Raw genomic sequence first — 13,968 nt, forward strand, 5'->3', positions numbered from 1 at the left:
TCTTCTAGTACAAGTCTTCTTCTGCTTCTTTTGTATGTCTACTAACATCTAAGCTAGAGACACATTACAAATTTACCAAATGGTTATGGCCATGATCTGAATATTTTTTTCCTCCCAAAATTCACATGGTAGATTCCTAATGCCCGATGTGGATGGTATTAGGAGTGAATCTTTGGGAATTGATTAGGTCTTGAGGATGGAGCCCACATAAACAGAGTTATCGCTCTTATAAAACACACCTCACAGAGCTCTCAAGCCCCTTTCACCACATGAAAATACAACAGGATGTCTGTGACCCAGAAGGACCCTCACTTGATCATGCTGCCACCCATGTCTCAGACTTCCAGCCTCCAGAACTGTAAGAGATAAATTTCTGGTATTTATGAGCTACCCTGACTATGATAGTTTGTTATAACAGCCAAAAATGGACTAGGACAGTTATTGATTGAACAAAGGATGCAATAAATAAAATTTAAAAAACTGGAATTTATTTATATTAGAGTTAGTGTCATCAGGAATGAAGCATTCTTCAGCTTTGATAAAATGTTAGGTGTTATCCCAAACAGTACTGTTTCTCAAGTCACTAGAACATGTTAGAACTTTACAGAACAAATTGGATTTTCCTTTGCCAGATAATGTTAAACTCTTTCTCAACTAGCTAAAACCTTCAACTAGCTAAAACCTTCTTACAACCTATAAAAAAAAGATATTATCCCACTTTACAAAAAAGAAAACTAGGCACAGAGCTTGAGAGTGCTGAAGCCAAGATTCAAATTCAGTCTGGTCTAACTCTACAGCAGATACTCCTGGCTATTACACAAAACCTCCCCATATATGGACCCATGTCTCTGAATACCAATTGTTATGGCTTGAAACACACAGCAGAAAAACACCTGCAATTGACAGGCTGCAGAAGAAGTAAGCTATGTTGTTCCAAAGTCCATATCCCCAGAGTTTAACAGCCGATAGAACACCCAAAAGAAAAAAATCTCTGGTTAAATCTGACTAAATGAAGCAAAGTTTGAAACACCTGGCAGGGCTGCAAGCCAGAAAATGTTGATCCAATAACCTGCCTGTCTCTAACAGCTAATCTTGCAGAAGGATTAGCTGACTGCAGTTCTGATGGGAGGCAGCTGTGCAACGTTACTTCTTGGTAGCCAGATTTCTACTATCTCCCTTTTATGAAGGGACACATTACACTACCCCATGCTCTAAGGTCAGCAGCAGTTCTCACAGGCCTTTCCAGCCACTTCCAGGCCAACTGGCTGGGGACGCATGACAAGGAGAACAATTAAGCAACTTGTACCTAAGCTTGGGAGCTGGATTGTATTGCTTACAAAAAGGCACACCCACCAGACTTCCAAACAGATGTAGCAACACACAGCCAGACTATAAGGATTGCTTTCCTCTGCTCTGCATGGTGGCCAGACCATGGAGATGATTGCCAGCCACAAACCAGCTACCGCAGGTGGAATGGCCAGTGACTCGAACCTGAGGAAATATATCAGAACATTTCTTTCACTCTTTGGTCCTTTCCCATTAGCTATTGAGAAGCTTCTTGGACAACTGAAAACAGATGCCTTAAAGAAAATATTATTAATATCTTCATCTGTGGAAAACTGAAGCTATAAAATGAATGTGATTTTTCCTTCAAGTGAAAAGAAAAATAAGAACATCAGTAGGAAAAAATTTCAATTCAGAATGCCACTCTTTGAAATATTAAATACCACTATATAGTATCAATTGGAGAAGGCAATGGCACCCCACTCCAGTACTCTTGCCTGGAAAATCCCATGGATGGAGGAGCCTGGTAGGCTGCAGTCCATGGGGTTGCGAAGAGTTGGACACGACTGAGCGACTTCACTTTCAGTTTTCACTTTCATGCATTGGAGAAGGAAATGGCAACCCACTCCAGTGTTCTTGCCTGGAGAATCCCAGGGGCGGGGAAGCCTGGTGGGCTGCCGTCTATGGGGTCGCACAGAGTCGGACACGACTGAAGCGACTTAGCAGCAGCATATGGTATCATTGCACTCATTAATAAAGAAAATATATATGTTTAAATATATATAATTCATAGTATATAATTAGAAATGAAATTTTCATGATTGTCTTTTACTCTCTTGAGCTTGGACAACAGATTTTAATTTATGACTTCTCAGCTACATAAATTAGCTTTATTTATTTGAAATGAATGAAAGGAATATCATTTGTACAAAATTTCTATATGGTTCCTACAGTGCAGCATTTTTCCTCCAAAATTTAAAAATAGTTGCATTTAGCATTGTAACACCAAGCTGAGAAACGTGTGAGTATAAGCATCACTAAGAAAATGATAAATTTCTTAGAGAAAAATAAACTGCTTTTTTATGAACATTATGTCATAAAATCAAGAAAATATAATTACCTTGATTTTTTAATTATTTAAAATATTCTCTATAAAATCCCTATAAAACATCCCTCATTCATTCATATAGCATATTATCCATTATGTAAAAGGTATATACTTGGCATTTTAATTCTCTTTATCCAAAATCACTGTAACTATTCTATCCAATAGAAATATTCTAAGTCTACAAATTCCTCACCCTTCCGTTTTTACATTTAAATCTCTAAAATAACTTCATGTGATAATTTAGTCCGTATGCCCAGAACATCTATGTTTCTCTCTATAACTGGTCAGATTAATTAAAAAAGCAGCTCCAAAAATTTCTCACAGCAGTACTGAAGGAAAGATCTGCAAAAGTGAAAAAGAATGTAGATTTACAGTGCCCCAAAGTCTCTGTCAAATGTCTACCTTCACATTCCAGACCCTCCTATTTCTTCACACTTCTTTGAGGTAAAGAAAGTGAAAGTGTTAGTCGATTAGTCATGTTTGATTCTTTGTGACCCCATGGACTGTAGTCAGCCAGGTTCCTCTGTCCATGAGATTTGCCAAGTAACAATACTGGAGTGGGTTACCAATTTCTTCTCCAAGGGATCTTCCTGACCCAGGGATCAAACCCACATCTCCTGCATTGCAAGAAGATTCTTTACTGTCTGAGCCACCAGGGAAGCCCTCTTTGAGGTAAAAATCAGCACAATGCAGCCACTGCATAGGATCTCTACAATGCGACTTCCTGGGTTTGAGGACTAGCTTTATTACTTACTACCTGGATAACCTTGGAAAAGTTGCTTGACCTTTTCAACTTCAGTTTCCTCTGCTGTAAACTGGCCTAAAGAAACTACTGACCACATAAAGTTATTGTGAACATCAAATAAGATAACGCAAGTAAAGCACTTACTTAATAAAATTGCTGACAAGTAATAGTCCATCTAGTCAAAGCTATGGTTTTTCCAATAGTCATGTATGGATGTGAGAGTTGGACTATAAAGAAAGCTGAGCAGTGAAGAATTGATGTTTTTGAAATGTGGTGTTGGAGAAAACTATTGAGAGTCCCTTGGACTGCAAGGAGATCAAACTAGTCAATCCTAAAGGAAATTAGTCCTGAATATTCATTGGAAGGAATGATGTTGAAGCTGAAACTCCAATAGTTTGGCCACCTGATGCAAATAACTCATTAGAAAAGACCTTGATGTTGAGAAATATTGAAGGCAGGAGGAAAAGGGGATGACAGAGGAAGAGATAGTTGGATGGTATCACCAATTCGATGGACATGAGTGTGAGCAAGCTCTGGGAGTTGATGATGGATAGGGAAGCCTGGCATGTTGCAGTCCATGGGTCACAAAGACTGATTCAGACATGACTGAATGACTGAACTGAATAGTAACTACATTTAGATTCTATCATTACCTTCATAAGATGACCCAGGGGGCTTCCAGGATGGCACTGGTGGTAAAGAACCTGCCTGCCAATGCAGGAGACATTAGAGACACAGGTTTGGTCCCTGGGTCAGGAAGATCTTCTGGAGGAGGGCATGGCAACCCCGTCTAGTATTCTTGCCTGGAGAATCCCATGGAACAGAGGAGCCTGGTGGGCTACAGTCCTTGGGGTCACATGGACCTAGATGTGATTAACACAACTTAGTATGCACACATAAGATGACCCAGGAGACTTGAGGAGACATATTTATATTAGTGAGAAGAAGAACAGATGGGAGGAAAAAGATTAGTCACTGGGTCTAATGTTGCTTTTAATGATACACAGCTAGCATCCTTGAATAAGGTCATACAAAAAGGAATTAAAATTAAATTTTCTCCTTACAAGAAGACAATCTGATGGCAGCTACACAGATTTCAAGAGAAGTGCTGAAAAAATGACATGAGGCAAGTATAGCTAGGCATCCTCATGGGGCTACATTTTCCCATCATCCTTCGTAAAAGTGAATAGGGAATAATCCAAAAGGGAGCATTTCTGGAATTATGAAGTAAAGACCTCCAATAATCTACTCTTCTATAAAATTCATGCAAACACTGGAAATACCTGCCAAAATCAACTTTTTCAGAACTCTGAAAATTAACCAAAGGTTTGCAAAAATTCAGGGAGACTTTATTAAAAAACAAACAAAAAACCACACTGACTTCCACTGACCACTAAGCCAGGTCAACAGAAACTTGAGTGGCAACCTACAATAAAAAATACAAATTCTAGGGAATTCATCCCCAAAAGTCAGTTAACAAAGAAACAACAACAAATCCTAGAGAGAAGAGGATCTGATTTCAAGAGTTATCACATTATTTTAAAAGACTAGTTTTGAACAAAATGGGAGTCATGCAAAGAAACAGGAAAATATGGACCATACATAGGGGTAAAAAAGCAATAAACAGTAATTATACCTGAAGAAGTTCAGAAGTTGGACTTACTAAACAAAGACTATAAATAAGCTACCAAATCTGCTCATAGAATTAAAGGAATGATGTCTAAAGAACTAAAAAAATTAAAATTATGGGAACAATCCCTCACCAAAAAGAAAATATCAATAAAGAGATAGGACTTATTTAAAAGAAGCTAATAGAAATTCTGGAGTTGAAAAGTATAACTAAAATAAAAAATCTCCAGAAGGGTCTCAATACAAAACTGGGAAGACTAGTAAAAGGAAGAATCAACAAGTTTGAAGACAGTTCAATCGAATTATCCAATGTGAAGAACCAGGAAAAAAAAAATATGAGGAAAAAAATTAACAAAGCCTCAGAGACCTACAGGACATTATCAAGCAAACCAAGATGTGTACAATGGAAGGATAAAGAGAAGACAGCAAAACAATGTTTGAAGAAAAAAATGTCTAAAAGTTTCTAATTTTATGAAAAACATTAATCTACACATCCAAGAAGCTCAATGAACTCCAATAAGATAAATTCAAAGAGATCTATCCTTAAGTACATCACAGTTAAAATGTTGAAAACCAAAGACACAACAGCAAGAGAAAAACACTCATCACATTCAAAGAATCTTCAGTAAAATTAACAGCTGACTTTTTATCAGCAACCATGGAGCCTCGCAGGCAATAGTAGTACACATTCAAAGTGCTGGAAAAAAAGGAATGCCAACCAAAAATTCTATAATCACCTAACTATTGTTCAAAAATGCAGGAGAAATTAAAACACTCTAGTTTTTTTTTTAACTACAGATATTTTGTTACTAGCCCTACAAGAAATATTAAAAGGAGTCCTTTGGGCAAAAATAAATGGATACCAAATAGTAATACAAATCCACATAAAAAAATAAAGTGTATCAGTAAAGGTAACTACATGCTGCTGCTGCTGCTAAGTCTCTTCAGTCGTGTCCGACTCTGTGCGACCCCATAGACGGCAGCCCACCAGGCTCCCCCGTCCCTGGGATTCTCCAGGCAAGAACACTGCATACATAAGCATAAAAGATCAGTAAGTGTATTTTGGTTTGTAACTATTTCTATTATTTAAAAGACAATTACATGAAGTCATAATTATGTGTTGAAGAGCTTATAAGTATAAAGACTCAATGTGTTTGATAATAATAACACAAAGGAGCAGGAGGGAATGAAGCCTTATTAGAGCAAAGTTTCTATATACCATTAAAATTAAGTTGGTATTAATCTGTACTATATTAAGGCAAAATGAGGATTGTGATGCCCATGGCAACAAATTTTTAAATATATATATAGTAAAAGAAACAAGTGATTTAATTTGGCATAGAAATTTATTGGCATAGAATATATCTGTTTAATACAAAATAAGGCACAAATAGAACAATAAAGGAATAAAGCAGTCACAAAACATAGAACACAAATAGAAAAATGTCACACATAAATCATATCTCATTAGAAATTGCATCAAATACAATTGGATTAAACACTCTATCAAAAGGTAGAAATTAGCATAATAGTTTAAAATAATCCAAACATCTGCTGTTTAGAAAAGACTTTCATAATTTATAGATACAAATAAGTTGCATCTAAAAGAACTGAATATACCATGCAAACAATAACCAAAAGAGAGCTGGAGTGACTACGCTAACATCAGACAAAGCAGAGTTTCAGATAAAAATGTCTGCTAATTCAAAGAAGTAGATTTTATAGTGGTAAATGGGTCAGTCCATCAGGAAGACATAATTACTACAAACCCATATATACTTAAGCAGCAGAACCTCCAAATATATGAAGTAAAAACACAGGATAGATGGGAAAAACAGACACAGCAACAATAACAGACTTCAGTATTTCACTTTCAATAATAAATAGGATAAATAGAAGATCAGCAAGGAAATGGAAAACCTGAAAAATACTATAAACCAACTAGGCCTGAAAGATACCTATAGAACAAGAGAACATGCTACTCAACAGCACAATATACATTTTTATTAGGTGCATATGGAAAATTCTCCACAATAGGCCATATTCTCCAACCACAAGAGGATGAAATTAGAAATCAATAACCAAAGGAAATTTGGGGAAATTTACAAATAAGTGGAATTTAAACACACATTCCTAAATATCCATTGGGTCGAAAAAGAAATCAGAAGAGTAAATTTAATTTGAAATGAATGAAAACAAAACCCCAATATGCCAAAACTTATGTGATGCAACTAAAGCAGTGGTTAGAGGAAGATTTAAAACTGTTAATGCCAGTATTTTTTTTTTTAAGATGAAAGATCTAAAATCAATAGCCTAAACTTCATCTTTAAGAAACTAGAAAGAGAAGAGAAAATTCAACCGGAAGCAAGGAGACAGAAGGAAATAATAAAGATTAGAGCAAAACAAATGAAAGAGAGTAGAAAAACAATTTTAAAGATCAACAGGACCAAAATTTGGTTCTATTAAAGATCCAAAAAATCGACAAAACTTTAGCTAGAATAATCAAATAAAAAAGAAGGCTCAGATAATAAAAGTTATAGATGAAAGAGGGGTTGTTATACCGACTTTAGAGAAATAAAAAGAATTAAAGGGAAAAAATAATAAAAAGAATTACACAGGAAAAATAACAGTATACCTCAAAATTAGATAAGTTAGAGAAAATGGAAGATTTCCTAGAAAGACACAGAGTAAATATACAGCAAAAAAAAAGACTGAATTCATAAGTTTTGAATTTCCCATAAAAGAAACCCCAGGCCCAGATTATTTTACTGGTAAATTCTATAAATGTTTCCAGAAATTAATACCAATCCTCCAGAAATTATTCAAACAAAGAAGCAGAGGGAACATTTTCCAAGTTACTTTATGAAATCAGTATTACCCTGATACCGAAATCAGACAAAAGACATCACAAGTAAATATATATATAGGCCAATACCCTTTATGAATAAACAGGTAAAACTCTTCAATAAAATACTAGGAAACTAAATCCAGCCACATATAAAAAGGACTATACACCATGAACAAGTCAGATTTATTTCAGAAATACATAGTTTTAATATCTAAAAAGTAATCAAAGTTTTAGTTGCTCAGTCGTGTCCAGCTCTTTGCAACACCATGGACTGTAGCCTGCCATTCCTCTGTCCATGGAATTCTCTAGATGAGAATACTAGAATGGGTAGCCATTCCCGTCTCTAGGGGATCCTCCCACATTCTTTACCGTCTGAACCACCAGGGAAGCCCCAAGAGAAATCAAGGTAATTATCAAATGTAACACTTTTTTTGAGTGTAAAAATACTCAACAAACAAGAAATAGATGAGAAATTCCTCAGCGTAACAAAGGTACAAACTTTTCATTAAAAATAAATAAGTCATGAAGGTATTATGTACAGCATGGTTACTATAGCTAATTATGCTGTATTGCATATTTGAAAGTTGCTAAGAGTCCCTTGGACTGCAAGGAGATCCAACCAGTCCATTCTGAAGATCAGCCCTGGGATTTCTTTGGAGGGAATGATGCTGAAGCTGAAACTGCAATACTTTGGCCACCTGATGCGAACAGTTGACTCATTGGAAAAGACTCTGATGCTGGGAGGGAATGGGGACAGGAGGCGAAGGGGACGACAGAGAATGAGATGGCTGGATGGCATCACTGACTCGATGGATGTGGGTCTGAGTGAACTCCAGGAGTTGGTGATGGACAGAGAGGCCTGGCGTGCTGCAGTTCATGGGGTCGCAAAGAGTCAGACACGACTGAGTGACTGAACTGAACTGAACTGAAGAGATATCTAAGAGTTCTCATCAAAAGGAAGCAACAGTTTTATAACAAGGTATAGGGAGAGATATTAACTAGATTTATTGTTGTGATCATTTCATAATATATACAAATATTGAATCGTTATGTTATACTCCTGAAACTAATATAAGGTCCTATGTCAGTTATATTTCAATCCTTTTTAAAAGTGAAAAGGGTGTGGTTTACTTTTGAAAGTGTGAATAGATGCCATGTTTTGCTTCCACTCTTGACCTTCTTTAACAAATAGTCAGACTTATGTTAATTAGGCCCTAACTCAACAAAAACAAGGAGAGGGAGGGAAAGTAAGAAGGTTGCACTTTGAACAAACTGCCAAAAGTGTCTCCAGCCAAGATCCCAATCATAGGTAGCACTTGACAGATTCAGAAAACAATTTCTTGGTCCATCTAAAAACCCATGTCATGAGAACAATTTATCCCCCTTATCTTTTCTCTTTTTTTAAATTTTTATTTATTTATTTTTACTTTAAGAGAAGTTATAAACACAAGTAAAGAAAATCAGATTGCTCCACACCAGAACAGGTAAACAGACAGTCCTAAAACATAGACAGAAGTTAGCTCTAAAAACAAATGCAAGTCACCCTGAAATGTTTCAGTGCTGCTGCTGACTACAAAAATCAGCAGCAACCATTTTCTAATTTGTACTTACTGGACTCTCTTCTCTCAGCTCTACTAGTGGAAAGAGGCAGGAAAGCTGGTGGCTTAAACCTCAGTTCTACTACATAAAGCTGTGTGACTAGAGGAAGCCTTCCAACCTCCATGAAACTCAATGTCTTCATTTCTAAAATAAGGATAAACAGGGTCTGGTCTGCCTGGCAAACAGCATGGTTTGAAAATCAAACCATGTATATGAATGATATAATGTATTTGAAAGAACTCTTTAAATTATAAAATAACACATAAAATAATTCCAAGAGTTAAGATGTTTAACTGTACACCTCTGAACCCCTTTACAGTAGTAGAGAGGATATATTTTAAATTAATGATTTAGAGTACTTAAATAGATATCTTCATTTATCTGGCCAGCCAAAGTAGACTATTTCACTCCAATATATATCCTACCCCTTTCACTGTCTTACCTCTCATTTTACAGTGAGCTGTTCTGAGACGCAGAATCACATGGTTAAAGGACAGGCTTGATGACTAATGGAGACTTGGAGCTCTGATCATAATTTACTGTCTGACCTTAGAAAATTATTTAATGCCTTTGTTTGAGTGTCATTATCTATAAAACAGTAGTAATTAAAACTTCCTTATCTGCCTCATAGAGTAAGAGTGAGAGTCATTTGAGATTATACTTTAAAGTAAGGTCTTTTAAGGAGACAAACTATAAAGTAAATGCAAAAGACTAGTAACATAGGGTTCATAAAAAAATAAATTTTATGTATCAAACATCACTCCTTGTAGAGTCTACCTATACATTCCTTCCAGAGCAATACAAAATTTGATACCTTCCAAGTGACAGCCTTTCATTTATTTACTGTTCATATATTTATTAAGCATTGTATGTAAGATATTTTCCTTTATAGAAGGTGGAAACCATGAGCTTTGAGTGAGAGGTACCTGATTTGGAATCCCAGATGTGTCATTGTGTGACTTTAAGGAAATTACAGAATGTCTCTTACCATTGGTTACCTCTCATGCAAAATGAAAGTAATACTCCACACTGTGCAAGATTGTTGGTTGTATCTTAAAGAATATTTTATATATGAAATTACCTGGTAGAGCACTGGCCTATAGAACTGTTTACTAAATGTAGCTCCTATTACTATTATTTAAAGTATACTTCCCCATATCCTCCAACTCAAGAATTCTTAATCTAGATGCCATGAATCCCTTGCAACTGCACACAAAATTTTACATATATATGCAATGTACATTCTTCTGGGATTAAGTCCGTAACTTTCATCAAACTAAAACCAGTTGTTTCAATGTAACACTTTAATGTGATTTCCAGCATAGAACATAATATCACAAATGTTGACTGACCAGTGGGCAAAGTTGAAGCCATTATGTCTCTTGACATAGCCCCTTCCCACACTGATGGAAGGGTAATCAATCACTAAACTATTTTCCTCTGAGTTCTGAAGTTAATTCACAATTTTCAGGCAGATTTTTACCAGAGGAATATCTAAAGATGAAACAAGTTTGATATCTGGATCTGGAATCTGTCTAAATTTTTTCCTTTTTCTTTCATTTCTCTAATTTTGAAGTTAGTCTCCTAAAACCCTTCTGTCTTTTTGAAAATATTTCTATTAAACTTTACATTAAAGTGGTTAATGATTCTTTGAATCATGGCAGGTAAACAGATCTAGTGTATATATGAGATGCATACAGTTTTTTTTTTTAATTGGCGTACTCTTGCCTGGAAAATCCCATGGACGGAGGAGCCTGGTAGGCTGCAGTCCACGGGATCGCACAGAGTCGGACACGACTGAAGCGACTTAGCAGCAGCAGCAGCATAGTTGCTTTACATTGGTTTAATTTCTGTGGTACAGTGAAGTGAATCAGCTATAAGAATGCATATATCCCCTCCCTTCTGTCTTTTTAAAGAATCACACCTGTGCCACGTGTGATGCATGTGACATGTCCCTGTGAATGGTTTCCCTCAGTGCCCTCTAAGATGACTTCTGTAGTGCCCAGCTCCTGAAGGGTATGAGGCTCGCACTCCCTGAAGCCAACAGCATCTGGTACCACCCGTGAATGGCAAGGTGACCAAACAGTCAATCTTAAAGAAAATCAATCCTGAGTATTCACTGGAAGGACTGATGCTGAAGTTGAAGCTCCAGTATTTTGGCCACCTGAAGAGAGAGTTGACTCACTGGGAAATACCAGTCGGATGGCATCACCGACTCGATGGACATGAGTTTGAGCAAACTCCAGAAGATGGTGAAGGATAGGGAACCCTGGTGTCCTGCAATCAATGGGGTTGCAAAGAGTCGGACACAACTGAGCAACAGAGCAACAACAGTTAGACAAACAACACACCTACCTGTCTTTTTGAAACAGCTCTCTCTCTAATGTGAGCTGAGAGTCAGGGTGTCATGGGAGAGCACTCTTAAGATTCTTAGAGAATACGTTTGAATCAGTTCTAATGAGGTGGATGAAACTGGAGCCTATTACACAGAGTGAAGTAAGCCAGAAAGAAAAATATCAATGTAGTATACTAATGCACATATATGGAATTTAGGAAGATGGTAATGATAACCCTGTATGTGAGACAGCAAAAGAGACACAGATGTATAGAACAATCTTTTGGACTCTGTGGGAGAGGGCGAGGACAGGATGATATGGGAGAATGGCATTGAAACATGTAAATTATCATATGTGAAATGAATTGCCAGTCCAGGTTCAATGCATGATACAGGGTGCTTCGGGCTGGTGTACTGGGATGACTCAGAGGGATGGGATGGGGAGGGAGGAGGGAGGGGTGTTCAGGATGCGGAACACATGTACACTCATGGAGGATTCAAGTCAATGTATGGGAAAACCAATACAATATCGTAAAGTAAAATAAATAAATAGAAAAAATAAAAAATAACAACACTTCTGAAAAGAAAAAAGATTCTTAGAGCTCTTTTGTCTAGCTGTGAAGGTCTCTGAGGCATCATTTTTATTCTTTCTTAGGTTTAAACATGGGTCCTGTAGCTACACCCTTGATCTGGTTTTTACCCTGAAATTTACTGGTAGTTGCCTGAATCTGACCTTTGTCCTAAGACCATTTCTTTTCCTTTTTTATGGTAAAGACTGCTTTATTGGTGGCAGCTAGTACAAGTCAATAAACACTGTTCCCCAAGAACCTAGCTATTTATCAGTCCACAGAGAGCTGAATGAAACTGAACCAACTGATTGCTGGAAGGATAAACTGAAGCCAATCCTGCTTCTTGGGAAATGAAGCCACAACCAGCTGATATATGGCATATGCCATTCCACCAACTGTAAGAATCATGGTGGCTCTATACAGGACGGCGTCAGCTATCCCACCCTTCAGATGCACCAGAATTCCATTATCCTCCTGAAACATCTTTTGTTTCTCTGGAACCTTATTTTCAAACTTCGTGTGTGAAGCAGTAATTATAGTCCTCTGACTCATCTGATGAAGAGCCAGCAGATTCCACAGCATCTTTGTTCAGTTACTGCACTAATGGCAACCACTCACTTCTTACTTTCAGAGCTTTTAGCCAGGAGAGATTAAGTGAAAAATAGTTTCATCTGCAAACTCAGCAACTCCTGCTACTGCTGCTACTGCTGCTACTTCTAAGTCACTTCAGTCGTGTCCGACTCTGTGCGACCCCATAGACGGCAGCCCACCAGGCTCCCCTGTCCGTGAGATTCTCCAGGCAAGAACACTGGAGTGGGTTGTCATTTCTTTCTCCAATGCATGAAAGTAAAAAGTGAAAGTGAAGTCGCTCAGTTGTGTCCAACCCTCAGCGACCCCATGGACTGCAGCCTTCCAGGCTTCTCCGTCCATGGGATTTTCCAGGCAAGAGTACTGGAGTGGGGTGCCATTGCCTTCTCCGCAGCAACTCCTGGCTCTTATATATTTATTTCCTCTAAATTGTGCTTGAAAATAACTAAAATAGTCAGGAGTGAGAAATGTATATCCAATATCACCATACCATTTTCAGTTCAGTTCAGTGCAGTGGCTCAGTCGTGTCTGATTCTTTGTGACCCCATGAACCACAGCACGCCAGGCCTCCCTGTCCATCACCAACTCCCAGAGTCCACCCAAACCCATGTCCACTGAGTTGGTGATGCCATCCAACAATCTCATCCTCTGTCACCCCTTCTCCTCCTGCCCTCAATCTTTCCCAGCATCAGGGTCTTTTCAAATGAGTCAGCTCTTCGCATCAGGTTGCCAAAGTATTGGAGTTTCAGCTTCAACATCAGTCCTTCCAATGAACACCCAGGACTGATCTCCCTTAGGAGATCATCTACATCTACATTTTAACATCTGCCGTATAGACTGTATCTTGTGCAATATGGTAAGTAAAAGAGACTAGAGACAAAAATAATTAGCATGGAATAAACAAAAAAAATGTCATTATTGCAAATAATATGATTTTACACCCAAAGAACACATGTGAAATTATAAAATCTAATGAGTGTGCAGGAGAAATGTTGGCATAGGACGAACATAGAAAAATCAATAGCAACAAAAACATTAAAATGTCTAGAAATAAAAGATGTGTGGGCCCTTAATGGGAAATCAAAATGTTGTTTGTGTACATGAAAAACATTATTAGAAAGGACTAGATGCTTCCCCATTTAAGATCAAGAACTAGGCAAGGATGTCTCTCTGTGCTACTCTTATTTTACATTTACTGGACAGCCTAACTAATGAAATAAGGCAAGAAAAGGAAATAAAAGGTATTCAAATTAGAAAGGAAGA

At 37.3% G+C, this 13,968-nt stretch overlaps 1 protein-coding gene across 1 annotated transcript; it reads right to left on the reverse strand.

Annotated features, from left to right (window-relative positions):
• Nucleotides 1–12,387: 12,387 nt before the first annotated feature.
• On the reverse strand, nt 12,388–12,699 carry LOC114116266 (cytochrome c oxidase subunit 7A2, mitochondrial-like). Its single transcript, XM_042243040.1, has one exon. The coding sequence runs from the start codon at nt 12,697–12,699 to the stop codon at nt 12,388–12,390; it is 312 nt and encodes a 103-aa protein (XP_042098974.1).
• Between the last annotated feature and the right edge of the window lie 1,269 nt (nt 12,700–13,968).

Source organism: Ovis aries, chromosome 1 (genome assembly GCF_016772045.2).
Source record: "Ovis aries strain OAR_USU_Benz2616 breed Rambouillet chromosome 1, ARS-UI_Ramb_v3.0, whole genome shotgun sequence".
Taxonomy (NCBI): Eukaryota; Metazoa; Chordata; class Mammalia; order Artiodactyla; family Bovidae; genus Ovis; species Ovis aries.

Coding starts and splice junctions, on each gene's coding strand:
- LOC114116266 (XM_042243040.1), bottom strand. CDS start 12,699: ATGCTGTGGAATCTGCTGGCTCTTCATCAGATGAGTCAGAGGACTATA.